The sequence below is a fragment of the Parasteatoda tepidariorum genome, chromosome 10 (assembly GCF_982258835.1).
Source record: "Parasteatoda tepidariorum strain Cologne lab strain chromosome 10, Ptep-v5.0, whole genome shotgun sequence".
Lineage (NCBI taxonomy): Eukaryota > Metazoa > Arthropoda > Arachnida > Araneae > Theridiidae > Parasteatoda > Parasteatoda tepidariorum.
Genome location: NC_141764.1, coordinates 23,040,773 through 23,061,464, shown reverse-complemented (window position 1 = coordinate 23,061,464; position 20,692 = coordinate 23,040,773). Strand labels below are relative to the sequence as shown.

The window sequence follows — 20,692 nt, the reverse complement described above, 5'->3', positions numbered from 1 at the left end:
CTTCTGCTGAATTACAGCCAGAAATTCCATAGATTCTTGCACCATAAACATCGGGTGTGTGGGTATTAGTTAAACTTTTTCCGAAGACTCAACTTAGATAATATATTTACACTCTAATTTTTTTTTCCATTCGTATCTCATAAAATATGAATAGATTCCGTAGATCTATTTCGGAACTGATTCTAAGTTTTGCGAATCGAGCGTTTGAACTAACCGATTCCACGCGCTATTCGTATTTAACTTGATTGATCAGTTGCGAAACTTTTGACCATTCATTTTGCCCAACTCTATCTTGTCCCTGAATTTCACCTGGGTCATGTAAACACAAATCACGTGTCTTTCTCTCTCTCCTCCTCCTCCCCATCTTCCCCCCTTTCTCTGATGTGTTGCCATTTATTATTTATTCAGGGGTGAAGGACGTCCTCTATTGCATCTTGTGAAAAACATATTTTCCATTTTTTCTGTCATCTCAACCACTTTGTACTGGATACAATTTCTAGAATAAAAATGAGAAAGTTAGATTAAACTTGTCTTTGTTTGTAATCATTGTGAATTTTTTTTTTTTTTTTTTTTTTTTTTTTCAAAACACGCTCGCGTAAAAATTTTTGTTTTAAAGGGAGTTGCGAATCAACGAAAAGTTTCACATCTTAACCATTGACAGTGCGTGTAAAGTTTTGCTCACGATATTTTTTTTTTTTTATCATTATTATTATTATATATTTATTTATTTTAAATTTAGACTTTAGTTCTGGCTGCTTATTTTATTTTCCCAAAAAAATTGTTAGTAGATGTTTAAAATAATTTTTTTTTCTCTTCGATGTATTTTAATATAAGGCGATAACAAAAAATCAAAAACGTCCTCTATCTTAAAATTGTTAGTGTTATCATTTTTGTGTTGTTTTTTGTAACCGTTTAATTAATTTAAGAAAATTTCTTGTGTCATCATTTCATTAAATAGGATAAATCTCAATTATCTTGTTTCCCCCGAAAAGCTGGTTATGGTTTTGCTGAACCTACTTTTACAAATCTGCATGTTAAAGGAAAGAAAAGAATTCCGTCAATTTGAAATTATGTAAGAACCACATTACTAAAATTTATCTATAAAAAGTATGGTTACCCCTATTTAGTGTTATTTCATAACTTTATATGGATTTATTTTTTAAACCTCTTAATTTCTTAATCAAATTTTTTTTTTAGGAACTTAAATAAGATATTATTTAGTTACCTTGTCTCCCACCTCTCTCTTTCTCCCAAAAGCATAGCTTTAATCATATCTTAAGAATACGATATAAATAAATTAATTCTATAAGAATATCTCTGTGAGACAACTTTGAAATTATGCTATGTAACTTTTACCAAACATAAAATTCAATACCTGGGGTTTCCCTTTATCTTTATTTACTGCCATCTATATCCGAATGATTCTTCGAGTATTCAAAGAAGACGATAAACCATTTCGTAAGGGAAAGTCCATTGTAATGATATCGTTAAATCTTGCTTCCTGTTGGAAATTATCTATTTTTCTAGGCATTATTTTTATTCGAGAAAAAAAAAGAATTTCCTCGTATGTTTTTTTTTAAAAGGTTGTGTATTTTCTGCTATCTAATTACTGATAAGCTTTTTATTATGTTATATTGTTTTATGGAATAAATCTAAAGACATTCATAACTTTCAATTTTTTTATAGGACTAATATTTAATGGCGCAGCTGATAAAATAGCGACGTATTGTTCTTATGTATAACGAAATTGCTTTTTTATGTTTTGAAATGTTATTTAACATGTTTCAAAAAACAAATATATTACAATTTTAATGATGCTACTTTTAGTTAAGTGTTTTTAGAAAAATATTTAAATATTCCAGTATAAAATGTCATTTTATATTGGAAAGAGAGAAAAAACCGTCTTACTTCTATCTTAATTTCGCAAAACATAACTGCTTTCGTTCATTTCCTCCTTATATAATTGAAGAATTTGAATTTTTTGAAGAATAATAAGTTATCTTTTAACAATTTTCATAACTCCGACCTTAGTAAAACGTTTGGAAGCTGTTCTTGGCAGAATAAATTAATATTTTATGTTTGCACCTGGCCATGTTCTTACACCTTGTAATTTTATGCCATTTATCCTTTAACTTGTTCTTCAATTGTAAAGCAACAATGTTTTACGTATGTTTAGCAAATTTTTAAAATATATTTTATGCCCGGCAATTAAATAAACGTTTTATGCTTAAAGTAAGCCATAAACATGTTCCGAATTGCAATCAATCTTAACTTGTTTTCAAAATGAAATTTACCACTTACGATGTTTTTCAGTTATGATGTAACATTATTTTTTACACGTGTGTTTAAAAAATAAAGAATTTTTAAAATACATTTTCATTTATGTGTGAAAATATGTTACCTTAATATGCTTACAACCGGCCATAATATGTTCCTAATCCACTGTTAAGTGTTATCAAAATATGTACTACTTAACATAATCTATCGTTTAGCTCTTTTGTTATAATGTATCATTTTAAAGCAAACGGAAAAAAAATAATAAATAAATAAATGAAAGCAAAGGAATTAAAAACAGATTAGATTTTAAATACTTTATAAAGCGAGTCAGCTTATTTGGAATAAGTGATGGAAAATACAAATTAATACTTTTTACAGACAGATTAACTAAAGGCGCGAAGAGATTTTCCTTAATAGGTTTATAAAATGCAGCGGAAACTTCTCCGCTATTTAACTTTTATTTTTTATAATCACTAATCAATCAACAAGTGATTATAAATTTTGAAAATTGCGTTGCTCAGCTTTTTAAATGTACTTTAAAATGAAGACTGATGTTTATTCGTTTGTTTATTATTTTCCTTTTTCGCTTTACTGCAGTAACGATCTATAAAACGGTTCGCAACTTTTTTCGGCTATGTAACCCTTAATATTTTTCTTGTCTATAAAGCAGCAGTGTTTTTTTTTTTTTTTTCCTGCTTTTTTTGCGAAATGAAGCTTTTTTTTCAATTTAATATGAAACGTATAATTTCACCTTTCCCATATAAAAGTCATCAATAACCATTAAACAATGCACAATTTTAGTTTAAAAAATCGAAAATCTTATCTCTTGAATAATTGGTGGTGTAAAAAATTGTTTTTAAAATCGAATTTTCATTTGTCATTAACAATGCAACTTTTATTCGATTATTTATTTAATTTGTCTAAACTTTTCACATATGAAGCAATAATTCTGAGCAAATTTATCCAGTTGATTTAGATGTTTTGACATTCTCTTATAAAGACGTGACAAAAAAAAAAAATAGACTCGTCATTAAAAAAAAACGCAACGGCGTGTGTTATAGCCCGCGGTAAGTTACTTTTTACGTAACGAAGCCATACTAAGTCAATTGATAAAAAATAAAAAGCTAGAACCCGCCAAGCAAAGAAATAACCTCTACTATGTGGTTTCCCTTGGATTTCAACATTTCCTGGTAGTTTGCTCGTATACAAATACAAAACCCGTGTCAGTGCAAGATTTGCGCCGTTGTCTGTTGGAGGTGTGGGGAAAGGGGTAAGGGAAGTTCGCTATCTGGTTGTTAGGGATGGATAAACGTATTTTTCCGTTCTACTATGCTCTTTGGAATGATGGAGTATTAAAAAAATAATAATGATAAATGAATAAAAACGTATTGGTTTATAAATATTTTTGTTAGAATTTGCGTCACATCTGATTATGAAGGGAATTTAAGAAAAATTGTTATTGATTAGGACAGGACTAAATTCTGACTGAAAATCTTGTATTTTTGATGCCAATATTTTTTCGCTAATTATAAATTAAAACTATTTTCTGAACAGATTAAAAAATAGCGATAAATGTTTGTCTTTTTGTATAATTTAGATTGAATTTTATTGTGAATTTACAGTAGCTTAATCAAATGCTTCATAAATCAAACTTATGAGTTTATTTTACTACGTTCTGTTGTTGTGTTTGATTTAAATTGTCAGTATTTATGACGTAGTAAAAGAGAATAGCTATCGAAAGCTATGAAACGGTTAAAAGTCACATTATTAATGTTTCTGAACTATTCGAAAATAAAGAGCTTACAAAGTTTTCTCTTCAAGTCTATGAAAGGAATAATAAAGAATTTTGCATAATCGTAGTCACTGCAACAAATTAAAATAAAAAGATTTTTGATATTTCTTTAATATATTTTTTTATTGTTCGAATGTAAAACTATATTTGTATTACAAATAGCACTTTATTAAGTTGTTCTGTACAGTTAATTGAGGCTAGGACATCTCTATAAGATAATATTACTTTCTTTTTTTCGGTGAAATAATTTACTTTCAAATGATATGAGGTGAAACAAACTTATTGTATGACAAATAATTTCAATGAAATATCACAAAATTCCGTTTTAAATATGATACTGATGTAGTCTTATGTAATTATTAAAAATTTTAAAAGCATAATTTGATGTTTCATGTTTTGACTTTAAAGTTTTATGTTTTTTTTTTCCCCTATAACCTAAATTTTGCAGTTAAAATCTTTCTCTCTCTTTTTGTTAATTTAGGTTAAACTAACTTGTTATACTCAATGTTGCTTAAACCAAGTTTGGCAATAGCATGATTTTAATTTTATAAACTTGTATTTTCCAAAAAAGAACTATATATATGTGAACAAAATAGCAAAAGTATTAATCGTGTAGTAGTTACTTCATTATTTTAATCTTTGCGAGATATTTTAAACTAGTTTTGATAAGACTTCTGCCAAGGTTTCAGCCAAAGTTTTATTGTTTAAAAAAAAAAAAAAATTCTCTTCCAACATGACAAGTGAAAAATCAGTTGATTCTTTCAAAAAAACAAATAATAATAGGTTGAAGAAAAGGGATGTCAAATTTTCTAAAATAAATAAAGAGTTAAATTTTCTTTTTGTTTCCTTCAACATTAAAGTTAAACTTATTCTAAATAAAGAAGAAAGTACATTAACTACACAAAATGCAACAGGTTTCTAAATCACAACATAACACAAATGAATTGTGCATCATAAATTGTTTTCTAAGACTTTAATGCATGAAAATAATAAAGCTAGTATTTTTGATATGTTAGGTAGTTGCATAATTTAACTGCTTCTCAACCAAAAGGAAAAAAAGAATCTAAACACTTTTTAACTCTAAAAACTGTAGACACGAAAAAGATTATGTAGTATTTTTAGTTTAATGAAATTAAACGAATATGGAAATAAACAAGGTGACTTTAAAAAAAAAAATTCTACCTATTTATTAAATCTGCTACTTCCTCTGGTTAGTCCGAAACAATATCCTGGAATTGTCAAGGAATTTTATTTTTACACTGAAAAGCGGGGAATAGTTATGGAAAGTGGCATTTTTTTACAAGAACCTAGAAAAACATCATCATTAGCAATAACCTCTCTTAGAATTGTCAGTTACAGTAGTAAGTTATTGCAGTGTTTCCCAGGCGTATGACTTTTGTGTACCCTTTCTAAATTTTTCGTAACGCTGTGTACCACTAATTAAAATACGAATGTATTTTTTACTGTAAAAAAATTACACCAAAGTTAAAAATCACTACTGGCTGTTGACACCATTAATTATTATAATTATTAAATGTTAACTCTGCAAAAAATAGCCAATAGAAAAATACGTAATCTTAAATTTTTATGGCTAGCTTTGTTTTGAAATAAAATTTTTTGAAAGGTTTTGCTCGTTGCAAGAGCGTACCCCTAGGGGTACGTGTACCACACTTTGGGAAACACTGAGTTATTGAGATTCGAGTTAAATGATTCGAGTATCTATTACAATTATTTTTTTCTAAAAATTCCACATTTTAGCAAAACTTTTCCATGTTTCCATTCTATAATATTTTTTGCTCACATATTCCCATAATAATAATCAATACAAATTAAAATTCATAGTTTTCTAATGAAAATTCGCATGTTATATAATGAAATATGGCCTGTATTTACATTGAAATTAAGTGGGAACCCTGTTACTGCTATTTGTGTAACTTTCTCCAAAGAAGAAATTAAGAAACTTCAGTCACTAATAACCAATAAGGTATTGCTAGTCCGTACACATTTTCACCTGTGCTTTTACATGTCTGTTTTAGGTTTCTTTATAAAGGGAATTTAAATTTTAAAAAAATTTTCAATACAAAATATGTGTAATATCTCAATTACAATAAACTATTTGTGACAAAAACGCAAACCAAAGCATGAAACCGAAAATCAAAAAAGAGAGAAAGAAACAGCATATCATCAATTGTAGGTCTGGGGGACTACTAATACTTGTTTTAAAGTGGTCCAACGAAAATTTAATTCGGAGCATTCCACTTTATTTTTGATACAACAATGTGGCAGGTGTGTGTTTGACTTTGTTGAGAAGAAGCAACGTGCATATGATTTACATTTACATAAGTAAATTTTTTTTAAAAATATTAATATTATTTATTCATGCACTCATATCTTTATGTATCAAATACGTTTTGTATTACAGCCATTACAAATTAGGAGTTTTCATCTCAGGCTTCCTGTATAAAACCCTTTACATGTTGTACTACCAGGGGTCTGTCCAGGCCGAATTTACTACCGTTTAGCGGTACCTTCACAAATTCAACTTTGGAAAAATGGTAGTTTCACAAATTCAATTTTAGGAAAAACGGTAGTTCCACAAAATTCTTTTTCTTAAAATTTTATTTTTGTATCCCTTAAGAAACGTTAAATCCATATTTTTGTGTTGATTTTTTAATATAATTTTTAATTTTTCTCAAATTATGTCTAAATTTTCACAAAATAGGTACCTCTCAGAAAAACCTAGACAGACCCCTGACTACATTTAAACAAAAATGTTAACCTTTTGTCCATTTTATTGTCCATTATTTTTTTGCTTATTTATTGAAGAACGAATGTTATTTTTATAATGGTACTTTTTTTTTTTCAGGCTCTTTTAGTTTAACATAACTGCAATGAAGCTTTCAAGAGATTAAGAAAGAAGAACGAGCGTTAATATTATTAGTAAGTAATTTTAATTATATCTATTGTTTGGGTTTTTGTTTCTTTAAAAAAAATCTTTTTGCTGAAGAATATTATTTAGTTTCTAATCAAAATTGCATGTTATTGCTAAATAAAATATACTGTTTAAATAATAGTAGAATTAATAATATGAAATAATCCCAAGAAACTGAAATTGAATTATACTTGATTCAAAGCATTGTTGGCTTCAAAAAATATGAAAATGGTAATGAAAATCAGATTATTTCAAGCACTCAAAAATAAGCATCCATTAGAGTATTTAAAAAGTTTTTAAGATTTGACAGACATGTATCCGTAATAATATTTGATAGTTTTTTTTTTTTCTGTGTGTGGCACTTTTTTTTTACCTCTCCTAGTTTATGTCAAAATTTTTACTTTGTGTGTGTACTAAATGAGCTGTGCCCCGCGTATAAACAAACAATTCCGTTCCAAAAAAAAAACTTTTCAGGTTTATTGCTTAACGTTGGTAAAGTTTGGAGTGGTTATTCTTGCTCATGGGAAATAAAATCAATTTAACTTGATTATTTTTATCCTTTCATCAAACGTTAATATTTCTTGTTTCTAAATTGAGCTACTGATGTATTATTTTTAAATATTAAAGAATAATACATAAGTAACAAGTGAAGTCCTGTTTTTATTTCTGGAGGCAGAAATTTCCTAGAAATACTTATTTGCTTTTTATTAAAAATCTAAATTTATTCTTATACCCTTGTTAATATTTATTATATTAACAATTCCCCCCCCCCCCCATTTTTAGAATCCTAAAAAATTTTATAAAATAGTGGCTTGCAATAACAGAACTAAGTATAACTGAAAAAGATAGATCATATTTTTTATTATAAGTTATTTTTATAGTAAATTTATAAGCTAAAAATAATGTTATGTTTCTTATTGTTTTGTTTAATATTGCTTATTGTACTTGTAGTGTCATGTCCCTCAATCGTACTGCTACCTATGAGACCTGAAGTGTTTCTGTGTCTAAAGATTCTCCACTCACTTTCCCACAACACAACATAAATGTGTTATGTTCACTACTTTTGTACGAGCAATCGAAGCAAAATGGCCAGACTGTTTTGTCAAGAGGAAACTTCTGAGGTTTGAACTACTTTCTTGGTTTGTTGCTCTCATCACTGCTAAAAATCCAAGCTTTTTTCATGTGCTATAATACTTTCCCAATTATTTTGTGTTCTTATTATAAGCTTCAATTAGCATTAACAAATCTATTAACTATCACCAGAGCTCATTCTAGGCTGAAAAAGGGCAGGGTGCAAAAGTTTAAAAAAAAGGGCATTATTATTCTAAAAAAGCAATAATTTCTTCCTATGGGCTTTACCCGTTCTATTAAAAAACATTGTCAATTGGTAAAAAAAGTTTTTTTTTTTTTTACTTTACTGAAAGTAGCAAAGCAATCATATTAATTACTAATTTTTATTAGTAAATTAACATATATATCGAGTTAATGAGCTAATTTGCTTAGTAAAAATGTATGCATATATTAATAAAATAATAAATGTATGTTTTTAAGTGTCTGTAATTACGATTTAATAATTAAAATGATTAATAACAATGATTTAATGATAGTGGAAATAACTGCAAACTTTCAAAGACAAGTGCAACAAGGGAGTGTGATGGCTATTTTTCCTTTCCCATATAAATCTATGTATCGACACCAATGACAAACTAAATAAAAAGAGTTAAAAATAACAAAAGTTTAAGAAATCCATTGTAGAATTAGGGGGAAAAATAAAGAAGGGTTGAAGAAAGAAAGGGCAAAAAGGGTATGGAGTCTATCACATCTGGGCACTAATTTACTTCAGGGGCAACAGGGTGGATTCTTTTGACTAAAAGGGCAGCAGGGTGCTGCGCCCTGTTTACCCTGCCTAGAATGAGCTCTGACTATCACTCTATTTACAGATTATATACTGATTAAATGTTTGATACATTTTTGACCAAATGTTTGCAATTTTTCTTTTCTTCCCCCCCCCCTCACTATTAAGAGTTTTGTTATGTTCCTGATATCTAAAATCAATCAAATATCGTTATCAAAATAAAATGAAAATAAAAAAAATTTGTTGTCATTTTTTTCTATTTAGAAACAACAAAAACAATCGACCTTTCATTTAAATGATGTATTAATTAGAAAAAAATTACTGCGTCAAAATCCTGCCACAAACAGGAAACCATGTGATATAACGTAAACAATTTCTCCTGCTTGAAGTACTGCATCCTTTTGTAGCTAACCATATGCTACAAAATTTTAAAATCATCAAACGCACTTTCCAATCCATCATTGAAACTTTTGTTTTCCTGTAAAAAAAATGAACAAGCCTAAAATCAGATAGTTAAGACCTCTAAATCTAGCAACTAGTTCTAAAAAAACTTACAAATTTTTATTGTCAGAAACCTAAGTTTAGATTATGGAACCTCTTTTTTAAATCAAAAACTTGTTATCTGTCTTAGTTAAAATAAATATTATTCTGCTATTATTATTATTATTTTTTTTAATTAGTCTCAAAATATATTTTTTTCTTTATCTGCTTTGTTATTTTATGTGTGTTGGAGTTATAGACATGTAACTTACCAACTACTACTAATTTTAAAAAATTTTCTTTCAATTAATTTGGAATAGATGGTGTCTTATGTGAAATTTTCTTACAGGTGCCTTGTGGTCTGATATGCGACATTTAAGGTGTGGACAATGCTTCTGCACTTTCCCTCGTGGTTGATAAATACTCTCATCAACCCCCAAAACAGCACAACAACTACAACTACCAAACAAGATAAGAGGTATATAAATTTATCACCACGGCGCCAAACACAGCAAAATCAAATTCCTCCAACAGCGAGGGAGACTACCAACTTGTACAACATGAAGTATTATATTCACCTACCAACCAGTATGAAGTGCTGGAATTCCTTGGCAGGGGCACCTTTGGTCAGGTAAATAAATATCCCTCTTTCTATTTAGAATCTTTTTTAGAAATAAGGAATGTACACATGCTGTTCCGTAATGAGTCATTATTATATATTTTTGGAATCTTTGTCAAAAAGCATGTATACATTGTGTTCCAAACTAATCATTGAGCAAGCAGGGGGATGGGGGATACTACTACCGAAATCTGTCTTAAGAACTGGTGAGACAGTTGGTATTGAAAATTCCTAAACCACTTTTTGACTGGTTAAGCCTGGAGGTTTTCTAATATTTTATTATCTCTTACCTGATTTCTTTATTATCTCTTACCTGAATATAAAATTACACCTGAGCAGATTGATCTAAGGCAATCAAATAGATTTAATATCTACCTTACTGTCTTCCTCAGTAGTGATTTATTTGATTCTAAGATAGTTTTTTTTCTTCTTTTTTTATATCTTTAATGTTAATGTTGGGTCTTTAAGATATGCTTTTGTTTCACTTAATTTTTGACATGGATTTTGTAATCATATTCTAAAGATAGTCATATTATATATGGAACATACTGTATTTATTATAAAATAATAATTTTTTCGATTTTAAAACCAGTTTAATCTATGTTGAAAAATTTTACTGTACACACACAAAAAAACAAAAAAATCTCTTGCATTTAAATTAAGGTAAATGTTGTTGCATAACTCTTACCTCTGAAAATGTATTTATTATTAAATAAACGAATAAGTAATTTTGAGCTAAGTAATAAATTTTTAAAAAAAGGAAAGTTCATAGTAAAAAGCTCTAATAAATTTGAAACTTTATTTGATACAAAATTGCAGTTAGCGATTTTTAAAAATTCACTTTTTATGAGAGAGAACATGTTAAACAATTTTGACAAAATTAACTTAATGTTTTTAGCAGTAAATGAAAAAACACCTAATTAAATTCCTAAAACATGCATGTTATAAAAAAAAACTTATTCATTTGCAGGAATAACTAGCTTCTTCCAACACAAGTGGAAGAAACCCTTTTTCAAAAGAAAATTTCAAATATTAGAACAGTTTTTAAACAGTATATAATTGAAATCTGATTTTAATAATTTTAATTTTCCAGCTATTTAATGCATCAATCTTTAATTAATTGAAAACTAAAAAGCAACTATTGAGGAAATTTAATGAATTTCTTAAGCATATTTTATGCTTTATGAGTTTTCAAATTTTTGCATAATGTATATTAAAATCTACTTTATGATTACATCAAGAACTGTTAAAATAACATAATCAAATTTTAATAACAACTGAATTAACAAATTTCTGTTCTAGACATGCACTTTACTAAAAGATAAGAAGAAAAATATTTAATTCACAATTACAAATAGCTTAACTTCCTGATACTGTATTAAATTTAATTTGTTTAAATATGAGGAATTTTTAACAAAACTTATTGTTAAGCAACTGTATTGGTCATTTTCCATTTCATCCAGTTTCTCCTAACATCCCAGGAGGAGCAGATTTTCTTTTACAGCAAAAATCCAACCTAGTTTATTAGTTATGTTTAGAATTTGTTCTTAAAAATTTTGGTGGAATTGATACTAGGTGGCAAGTAAAATTTGAGTGTCAAAGCAACATTAATCTCAAAAATTTTTTTTTATTATTTTATGCAATACAATTTATGACTCTTAATTCTTTGATAAACAAAGATTTTAAAAAACCTTATATTTTTTTATTGTTTATAATATTTACATTTATTTCAGGTGGTTAAGTGCTGGAAGAAAGGGACCAATGAGATTGTTGCCATCAAGATATTAAAAAATCATCCTTCGTATGCACGGCAAGGTCAAATTGAAGTCAGCATTCTTCACAGATTAAGTCAAGAAAATGCTGACGAGGTATAACAATTTTAAGTGTTCACTTTATTGGAGCTGAACTTCTAATTTTAAAATCCAAATACCATCTTTCGTGCTTTATTTATTTATTTTTAATTGAACATGAACATTTGAGATTGATATTATAAAATGAAATTAGAAAATAAATCACAAATCATTACTTTAAAAAGCATAGTTTTCCCTAAAAGCGGTTTTACAAAGGTTTTTTACTCTTTTCCCCTTATTTGACAAACAGAATTTTTTTTATTTTCTATGTTAATCAAAATGCTGTATATGCTAGTACGAAAGCTTAGTGCTGAAATGGTTAAAGAGAATTTATTTGAAAATTTTAATATTATTTATTAAAAATGTTCTTTATATTGATGATTGTAACTGATATTTTTATTATTAAAACGAATGAGTTTAAATTAGCAGCTTCTTTAATACATGAAATAGTTATGCAAATGAGAATAAAGATCACCTTTTGCTGCAATTATATTATTTATTTATTTATTTTTGTGATGCCCTGTAAATTTAGCAGATATGTTTAAAAAAAATAATGCATCAAGGATTGCTCCAATTTAAAATTATGGGAATAGGTTTCAGAAATCAACTGAAAGACTAAAATAAACTTATATATATATATATATATATATATATATATATATATATATATATATATATATATATATATATATATATATATATATATATAGTAAAATGTTGCAGTCGGACCGAGCAGGAAAACAGACACAGGATTTTAATTAAATCAGAGTAACTTTTATTTGAACATTCTTAGTTGAGTGAGAGCGAAGAAGTGATGTTTACTCCATCAGCAAACAGTCTTTCTGGTAGGGAAAATCTTGCAAAAAATCCTAAAATGTCTCTATTTAGGGAAAAGAGGGAAAACTCAGAAATTACAATTGGTTAATGAACTTGCTCGAGTGATTCCCACGGCTTAAAAGGGAAAAAAGATCTTTATTTAAATGTATGCATACTTTGGCTAAAAATAGATTTAGAAACAGGATGTGGCTTTTAAAAGTGTGAGAAAGTATTTCAAATAGAATAATTAATTAGTAATAAAGTAGGAGTTGTTTTATAGCAAAGAAACTAACATAAAAAGATTAATTGAAGCTTTTTATGTTACATCCCCCCTCGCCAAAAATGCTTAGTTAGAAACCAAAAATTTTAATAATTATCCTGCGCCCGCTTCATCAGTTCTTAAAAATCCTGCTCGGCTTGTAAAATGTTGCAGTCGGACCGAGCAGGAAAACAGACACAGGATTTTAATTAAATCAGAGTAACTTTTATTTGAACATTCTTAGTTGAGTGAGAGCGAAGAAGTGATGTTTACTCCATCAGCAAACAGTCTTTCTGGTAGGGAAAATCTTGCAAAAAATCCTAAAATGTCTCTATTTAGGGAAAAGAGGGAAAACTCAGAAATTACAATTGGTTAATGAACTTGCTCGAGTGATTCCCACGGCTTAAAAGGGAAAAAAGATCTTTATTTAAATGTATGCATACTTTGGCTAAAAATAGATTTAGAAACAGGATGTGGCTTTTAAAAGTGTGAGAAAGTATTTCAAATAGAATAATTAATTAGTAATAAAGTAGGAGTTGTTTTATAGCAAAGAAACTAACATAAAAAGATTAATTGAAGCTTTTTATGTTACATATATATATATATATATATATATATATATATATATATATATATATATATATATATATATATATATGTATATATATATATATATATATATACAGTTTTCGTTTTATTCCTTGTCTTAATAGCAATGTTTGAAATATTACAATAAGTTATTGAAGTAATTCTTAGAATTGAAAAAGATGAAATTGCACAGGATAAAAATATTGTGGGAGAGATCATGCAAAGGAAATTGCACCGGGTAAAAATTTTGTGTAAGGGGAGGTGATGTAGATATTCGGGTTTTATGTAGTAAATTATGCAGCTCTCCTGATGTGCATCTTTCTAGAATTTGCATGGCTCTATTTATTTAGTATTAATCTTTAAGTGGTCTATTTTGAAAAAAATTCTTATGTGATGGTCTGTTTCATGAAATAATTTGTTTTTTATGCTGGTAATGTGACCTCTATATATTTTTATTTGTAGTTCAACTTTGTACGTGTATACGAGTGCTTCAATCATAAGAACCACACATGCCTTGTTTTCGAGATGCTGGAACAGAATCTTTATGATTTCCTCAAACAAAACAAGTTTAGCCCGTTGCCATTGAAATGTATCCGTCCCATTTTGCAACAAGTTTTAACAGCTCTTCTTAAATTAAAAGTGAGTACCTTCAATGTTTACTTTATACAAAACATAGTATTTAAGCATCTACTTCTGGGATATCATGGCAGTAAAACCCGAACATAATAATACTGTATGAATCAAAGAAAAAATAAATAAATGTTATTCATGTAAACAATTTATTGTTTCAGCTAGTTCTGTTATTAACTACAGGGTTGGGGTTTTGAACAGGACATGTGGGTTTATACTGTCTTAAACCAGGGTTTAAGCTGAGTCTAAAAATTCATTAGCAAAAAAGCTAATATCTGAAAAAAAGTTTTAGCAAAATGCTAAAATGCCATTAGGCTTATAAAATTACTTTATATCAAACAAGTACTGTAAGTTATCTGACAAAGAATAGCTTAATGTACAAGAATATCAAAAAGAATACCTATAACAAAAAAAAACACATTTATTATTTATCAAAACATTTTGGTTTATAATTAACAATCTTCCTTTCTTTCATGTTTGCCCACTTTACAAATGCTTCTTGAAAGTTAAATGCACTTTCAGGGCCCTCAGTATTAATCATTAACAAATTGTTTACATGGTTGATTAACAACCTGTTTCGAATATTAGTTATAATCAAATTAAGGCAGCTAAAGCCCCTTTCACAGTCAACAGTGTGCATTGGTATTTTTGCACAATACTCTATAACAGAAGTTATTAATGGGTACTGTTCAGACACATCATTGGTATATAAAAATAAAAGTAATTCATTAAATGACATGTTTTTACATCGTTGCATTAAGATGTGTTTAAATAATCCCCATTCACAAAGTAATTCAGTTTCTGTAAACTGAAAATCTTTTCTGGGAGATTCCGAAAACAAATTGAAAATGCAACGGATTTCCTTTACACCATAATGCTGTAATTCTTCCGAACTATGGGGCATCCTGCTAGGTATAAATATATTGAACATTTCGATTTTATCCAAATCTCCCAATCTATCAGTAAGCTTTTTTTTAATGGAATGTAGTAAAATCCTTTAGCAAAAATGCGAAAATGCTTTGTTGAATTTTAGCATTTTTGAGGGGTCTTCGCATTTTGCGAAAAAAGCTACCGTAGCGGAAACCCTGTCTTAAACTGGGTAAAACTGTCCTAAACTGGTAAAACTGTCCTAAACTGGGTAAAACTGTCTTAAAGTGTCCAAAACCTTGAACTTTGGTAAAAGGTAAAAATTTTATAGGTGTAACTATTGTACACATAATAATTGCGTGTATCAATAAATATTTGATATTTTTTATACAATTTACTATAACTTATTAAAAGAAAATAGTATAATAGGAAAATGTTTATAATTTTTGAAGCTCCACAATTCATTGAACAACAAAAGTGAATACCTAATCCTTTAAATATAAATATGCTTTTAATACTGATAAATAATATTTTTGCATAAGGATAAATATGGCAATATTAAAAATAAAAAAAATTCTTAAAAAAAATACTAAATTTGTTCACCTTTTATTTTTCACTATATTTTTTTTAAATTTTTTTATAAAATCTGCATTACAGGATGATAAAAAAGACATCTATTTTTAAAAAAAAAAAATTTCTATTTATATACTAGTTTAAATTGAAAATACAAAATAACTAAAAAATGTATTAACAGTTTTGAAGGACATAACATCAGATTTAGTTACTGACACTGGTGATGTATCACCACTATGCTAAAAGAATTGAACATGAATGAAATGAAAGTATTCTTGAATAGTACAATAAATAAATAAACCTGTTTATGACAAACCAAGCACTTAGTCCCTAATATTTTAACCTGTATGGCAAGGCCAAACTTCAGTTATGTACTATTGAATGAGAAGAACCAATTGAACTTGATTACTGATTAATCTTCCTTTGTTTAAATTGAAGAGTCAAACAATATTAATAAAACATTATACTTTTAAAAACAAATATTCTCTAGTATATTTAATTATCAATATGTTATTGGTTGTATGTTTAGTTTACCTCTTAAATATTGTTCAGATAAAATTGTGAAATAATTTGAGTAAAAGGGTTTTGGACAGTTTAAGACAGTTTTGGACAAATGGTTTTGGAGAGGATGGTTTAAACCGTGGATTAATCCATTCTGTCTTAAACCTTGCCAACCCTGATTAACTAAAACTTATAATTAACATTTGCATTAATAAAATAAGTTCTTGGTTCTTCAGTCCAAAAAGCTTAAATATATACTGCTCTGCAGACAACATGACTGGTGTAAGAAATAAATATTTCGATTGACATAAGTTACCTTGCTCACATTGTTTTTAAAAAAAATTGCACCTTTATTCTTACCAATTCTTTATATTGCTTTAAAGATAAAAGCAAAATTAAATAAAATTTTACTAACAGTATGCAGGTTATTAAAACAGGAAAAATAATAAATAAGCCAGATATTAATGAAATATAAAGGTAATTGAGACGACTGGTATTTTGATTTAGTTTATATTCATTATTATTTCATTTGCCAATATATTTTATTTCTAATTGATTAATTGCTAAAAATTTAATTTATCCCAAAAGTTTCCTTATCCATTTGAATAAATAATCATTTTTAAATAACACATAAATGAAACCATTTATCAGCATATTAAATATTATAAGTTGGAAATTTCTTTGATTTGAGACGAGATCCTGTGTACTATCAACCTTGTATTTTATTAATAATATTTCTATTTAATACACTTTAAGGATGAAAGTTAATTTAAATTCAGGAAAGGAAAATATGTGATCAAAGAGAAGTTCTTCCTGCCACAAAAATAAATTTATTTGTAAAAAATGTAGTCTAATCTCTTTTTTATCTTGTTCATTTATCTTATTTTTCAGCAACTGGGTCTCATTCATGCAGATTTAAAACCTGAAAACATAATGTTAGTTGAACCTGGCCGTAATCCTTTTCGTGTCAAAGTCATAGATTTTGGATCCGCCAGTCACGTTTCGAAAGCTGTTTGTTCTACTTATTTGCAGTCCCGTTATTACAGGCATGACTATTATTTATTATTCTTATATGTTAATCTGTCCTTTGTGTCATTTTTTTAAAACAAGTTTTTTTTTTCCTACTTGCAGAGCTCCTGAGATTATTTTAGGTTTACCTTTTTGTGAGGCGATTGATATGTGGTCATTGGGTTGTGTAATTGCCGAATTATTTCTTGGTTGGCCCTTATATCCTGGATCATCTGAATATGATCAAGTATGTCATTATTTTCCCATTTTGGATGTTCTCAAACTTACTTTCATCGATGAATGTGCATGCATGTGAAGAAAACATTTGATTTATAATATATTAGTCATTACTGTTCTATTACTGCAATACATACTCTAGAATAGAGTGAATTTATTTATCCCACTTAAATGTCTAATTTAATGGAAAATTGAAACATTTTAAAGTGTTATAAATAAATAAATATTGTGTGTTATATTTTCAATCGAATTATATTTATTTCGTATTGCCACTTAAGGCAATCAACTTTATTTCTTATTATTATTTATTTCTTAAAAAGTAGATTAAAAAAAGAGAAAATTTGAAATTTCATCTTATTACATTTGTTTTTGACAATGTCTTGTTATAAGAATTAAGTTTTCTTTTTTCTGTTATTTGACTGTCCTTTTGAAAACTACTTTACTACGATGGTGCTTCTTGTGAATCTTTTGTTAATATAAAATGATAGGACTTTATTTCATGAAGATTTATATATAAATATATATAGAAAGATATTTCTTTTTCAACATGGGCTAGTTTATTAAAAAATAGTAATTTAATATTTAACTGCATGCAATGTGCTATTTAAAACACAAATGATAAAAAGCAATTTAATTTTACAATTAATAATAATAAATATTTGTACCATGAATAAGTGCAGTTTCTTTAGATTTCAATTATGGTTTTCTGCCCTTGATTTAAACTGACACTTGTCAAAAGCTTGCCGACAATGTTCTAATCACTATGCATTAAAAAATAATCTCATAAGTTAAAATTGCCATTTGTAAGTAGACTAAAGAGAAGCTGTAACCGAGCATTGTTTCTTGTTTTAAAAGTTTTGGTTTTCTTGAAATAGGTAATTTTGTCTTCCTCTACTGCAACAACATAGCTACCAACTTTTACCGTTAGGGGAAAAGCATGGTCAAAAAATAAAGTTATCAGCAATTTTTTTTACATTTCTGTCAGGCTATTACAAATGTAAAGTATTATTTGTGTTGGCATTTAAAGTAATTTCAAATCAAATTTTTCAAACCTTGAGAAATATATTTTAGCATTAAATTGGCTACAAGTAGATCATATTGTTCATAAGTTGCAGGTATGCAAAAAAATATTTTGATATATTTTGTCATGAGTTTCATATTATAATTTTTTTTTCCATCAATAAGCATTTGAAAAAGATATTTTTGTTTGTATTAAATAAAATGTTTGTAATGGATAATGATTTTGCATCTTATTGAAAAATAATAGACAAAAAATTAAATACTTTTTTTTTGTATTAAAATACAACTTTGAAAGATATTAGTTGTCATAAAAGAGAAAGTTTTTCTAGGACATATTTTAGTGTATTATGTAATTAGTTCAATTTTAATGTGTATTAATTATCAATTTAATTAATCAGCCAAAGTAAATTTTTTCAACTTTCCCTAGATTCGTTACATCAGTCAAACACAAGGCGTACCTGCTGAACACATGCTGAATGCCGCCACAAAAACAACTCGTTTCTTTTTTCGGGAAACTGATAGTAGTTATCCATTTTGGCGTCTAAAGGTATCATAAGACTCTGTTTATTTAAAAATATGTCTATATCATTTTTGTCAAATTCAGTAATACTGTTTTTTTTTCTTCCCCCATTTCTATTTCATTCTTAGACTCCAGAAGAACATGAAAGTGAAACTAATATCAAAAGTAAAGAGGCTAGAAAATACATCTTCAATTGTTTGGATGATATGGCTCAGGTAAGGTGCATTGTGATGCAATTTTTCAGGCACACATTAATTCCACAGCTATCGTAAAAGTTTTGTCTCTGCATGCAGCCAGTGTTGGAGAAAATTATTTTATTTCTTTATTTGTAACTTTTCAATTTTGTTTAGAACTTTTTAGACTTAAACATTAAATTAAAGTAAGGCTAATCGATAATTAAGTAAGACTTTAACATTAATTTAAATTAATATATATTTTTTAGCTAACATATTTAGTGATTTTCATATATTTATTGTATTTTTTTTAATATTTTCGCTCATATATATTAAAATTCTTCATCCTAAGAACATTTTAAAAAACCAAGAAGATTATAAATTAAAGTTAAAGACACTAAATGCTTTAAGGAAAAGGGATTCTAATTTTTTTTTTATTATTTACTGTAAAGTCACTGCTGTATACAGAGATGACAGCTATTACGATTTCGTAGTTAAAATTACGGTTACAATTGAGTAATGAATTGCTACTACAGTGAATTCGCGATAACTCGAATCTGATAGGACTGACGAAAAACTTCGACATATCGGAAGTTCGACTTATCGTTAGTTTCGGTTTTGGACTTTCAAAATACTGTCGGATTATTTAATAAATGCTTATTTATTAATTACAAATCTTCTAAATACTTACAATATTTAAGATCATTTTCTGACAAGCCATTTACGATAAGACTGTTTGAAGCACTTTATGACACAATGGTCCATCGGCTGCAACTTTGCTGTTGTGTTTGGCGGGAGAAACTGCAAGTTTACTGCTTTCAAATTAGGTAGATCACTATGCGCTGTGTATTTATCCATAAAGAGTATCACTTTTCTTTTTTTAGCGAAGAATTTCCGATCCAATTTTCTGACATATAGTCTTCAAGTAAAACTGATGTTCTCCAAAACTTTTTGTTAGACTTGTAATCCAAAGGATACGTTTTTGCATTCTTGAAACATCGGAGATTTCGGTATTTTCCGATAACAACTAAGGGCAATTTCTCTGTCCCAAACGCATTTCCTCCAACTAGGACAGTCAAACGTTCCTTGCTCATTTTACCCCCTGAGCAGTTTTCATCCTTTAACATCCTTGTCTTATTTGGAAGACATTTAAAAAATAAACCCATTTCATCAACATTGAAAACATCATTTTTAATTGTATCCTTTAAGTAAATTTGGTAACGTTTCATTTAACCACTGTTCACATACTTCAAGAGGGACAGCTTTATCTTCTCCATGAAGAGTGCGAAAGACATTGTGTGTGTGTTGCGAAGGAAGGGGCAAGATATCAGCTCCAAGGTTGTTGTTTTTTTCTGCTTTAAAAGATCCAAAAAAATCGAGTTAAAGGGAGTAAAATTCGAGTAATCGAGAATAATTAACATGAAATTGAAGATAAAAGGGTCGGGACCTCATAAAAAAATCGAGTTATAGTAATATTCGAGTTATCGTACTTCGAGTTATAGCGAATTGACTGTATTTAGTAATACAAATTGCTACTTTTTACAATTTTCTTGATGTGTAAAAAAAAAATTCTTTCTTTTTTTTCCATCACTGGTTTTTTTTCCACTTTGGGAGAAGCTTGTAATCCCTAGTTATGTGTATAATTATTCTTCTGATAGCTAATTTGAAATGTTTGTACTTCTGTGAATAGCATCA

General features: G+C 27.9%; 1 protein-coding gene across 2 annotated transcripts in view; it reads left to right on the top strand.

The window, feature by feature from the left end:
• Positions 1-20,692, top strand: part of LOC107456488 (homeodomain-interacting protein kinase 3) — a 58,420-nt gene that overhangs the window by 12,452 nt on the left and 25,276 nt on the right. For both annotated transcript variants that reach the window (XM_087153154.1, XM_087153153.1), the window contains exons 2-10: positions 6,936-7,009; positions 7,953-8,122; positions 9,686-9,967; positions 11,689-11,823; positions 13,931-14,107; positions 16,931-17,085; positions 17,171-17,294; positions 18,732-18,851; positions 18,953-19,039. In XM_087153154.1, the coding sequence (XP_087009280.1) occupies positions 13,994-14,107; positions 16,931-17,085; positions 17,171-17,294; positions 18,732-18,851; positions 18,953-19,039 (600 nt within the window). In that variant the 5' untranslated portion in view covers positions 6,936-7,009; positions 7,953-8,122; positions 9,686-9,967; positions 11,689-11,823; positions 13,931-13,993. The remainder of the gene's footprint in view (positions 1-6,935; positions 7,010-7,952; positions 8,123-9,685; positions 9,968-11,688; positions 11,824-13,930; positions 14,108-16,930; positions 17,086-17,170; positions 17,295-18,731; positions 18,852-18,952; positions 19,040-20,692) is intronic.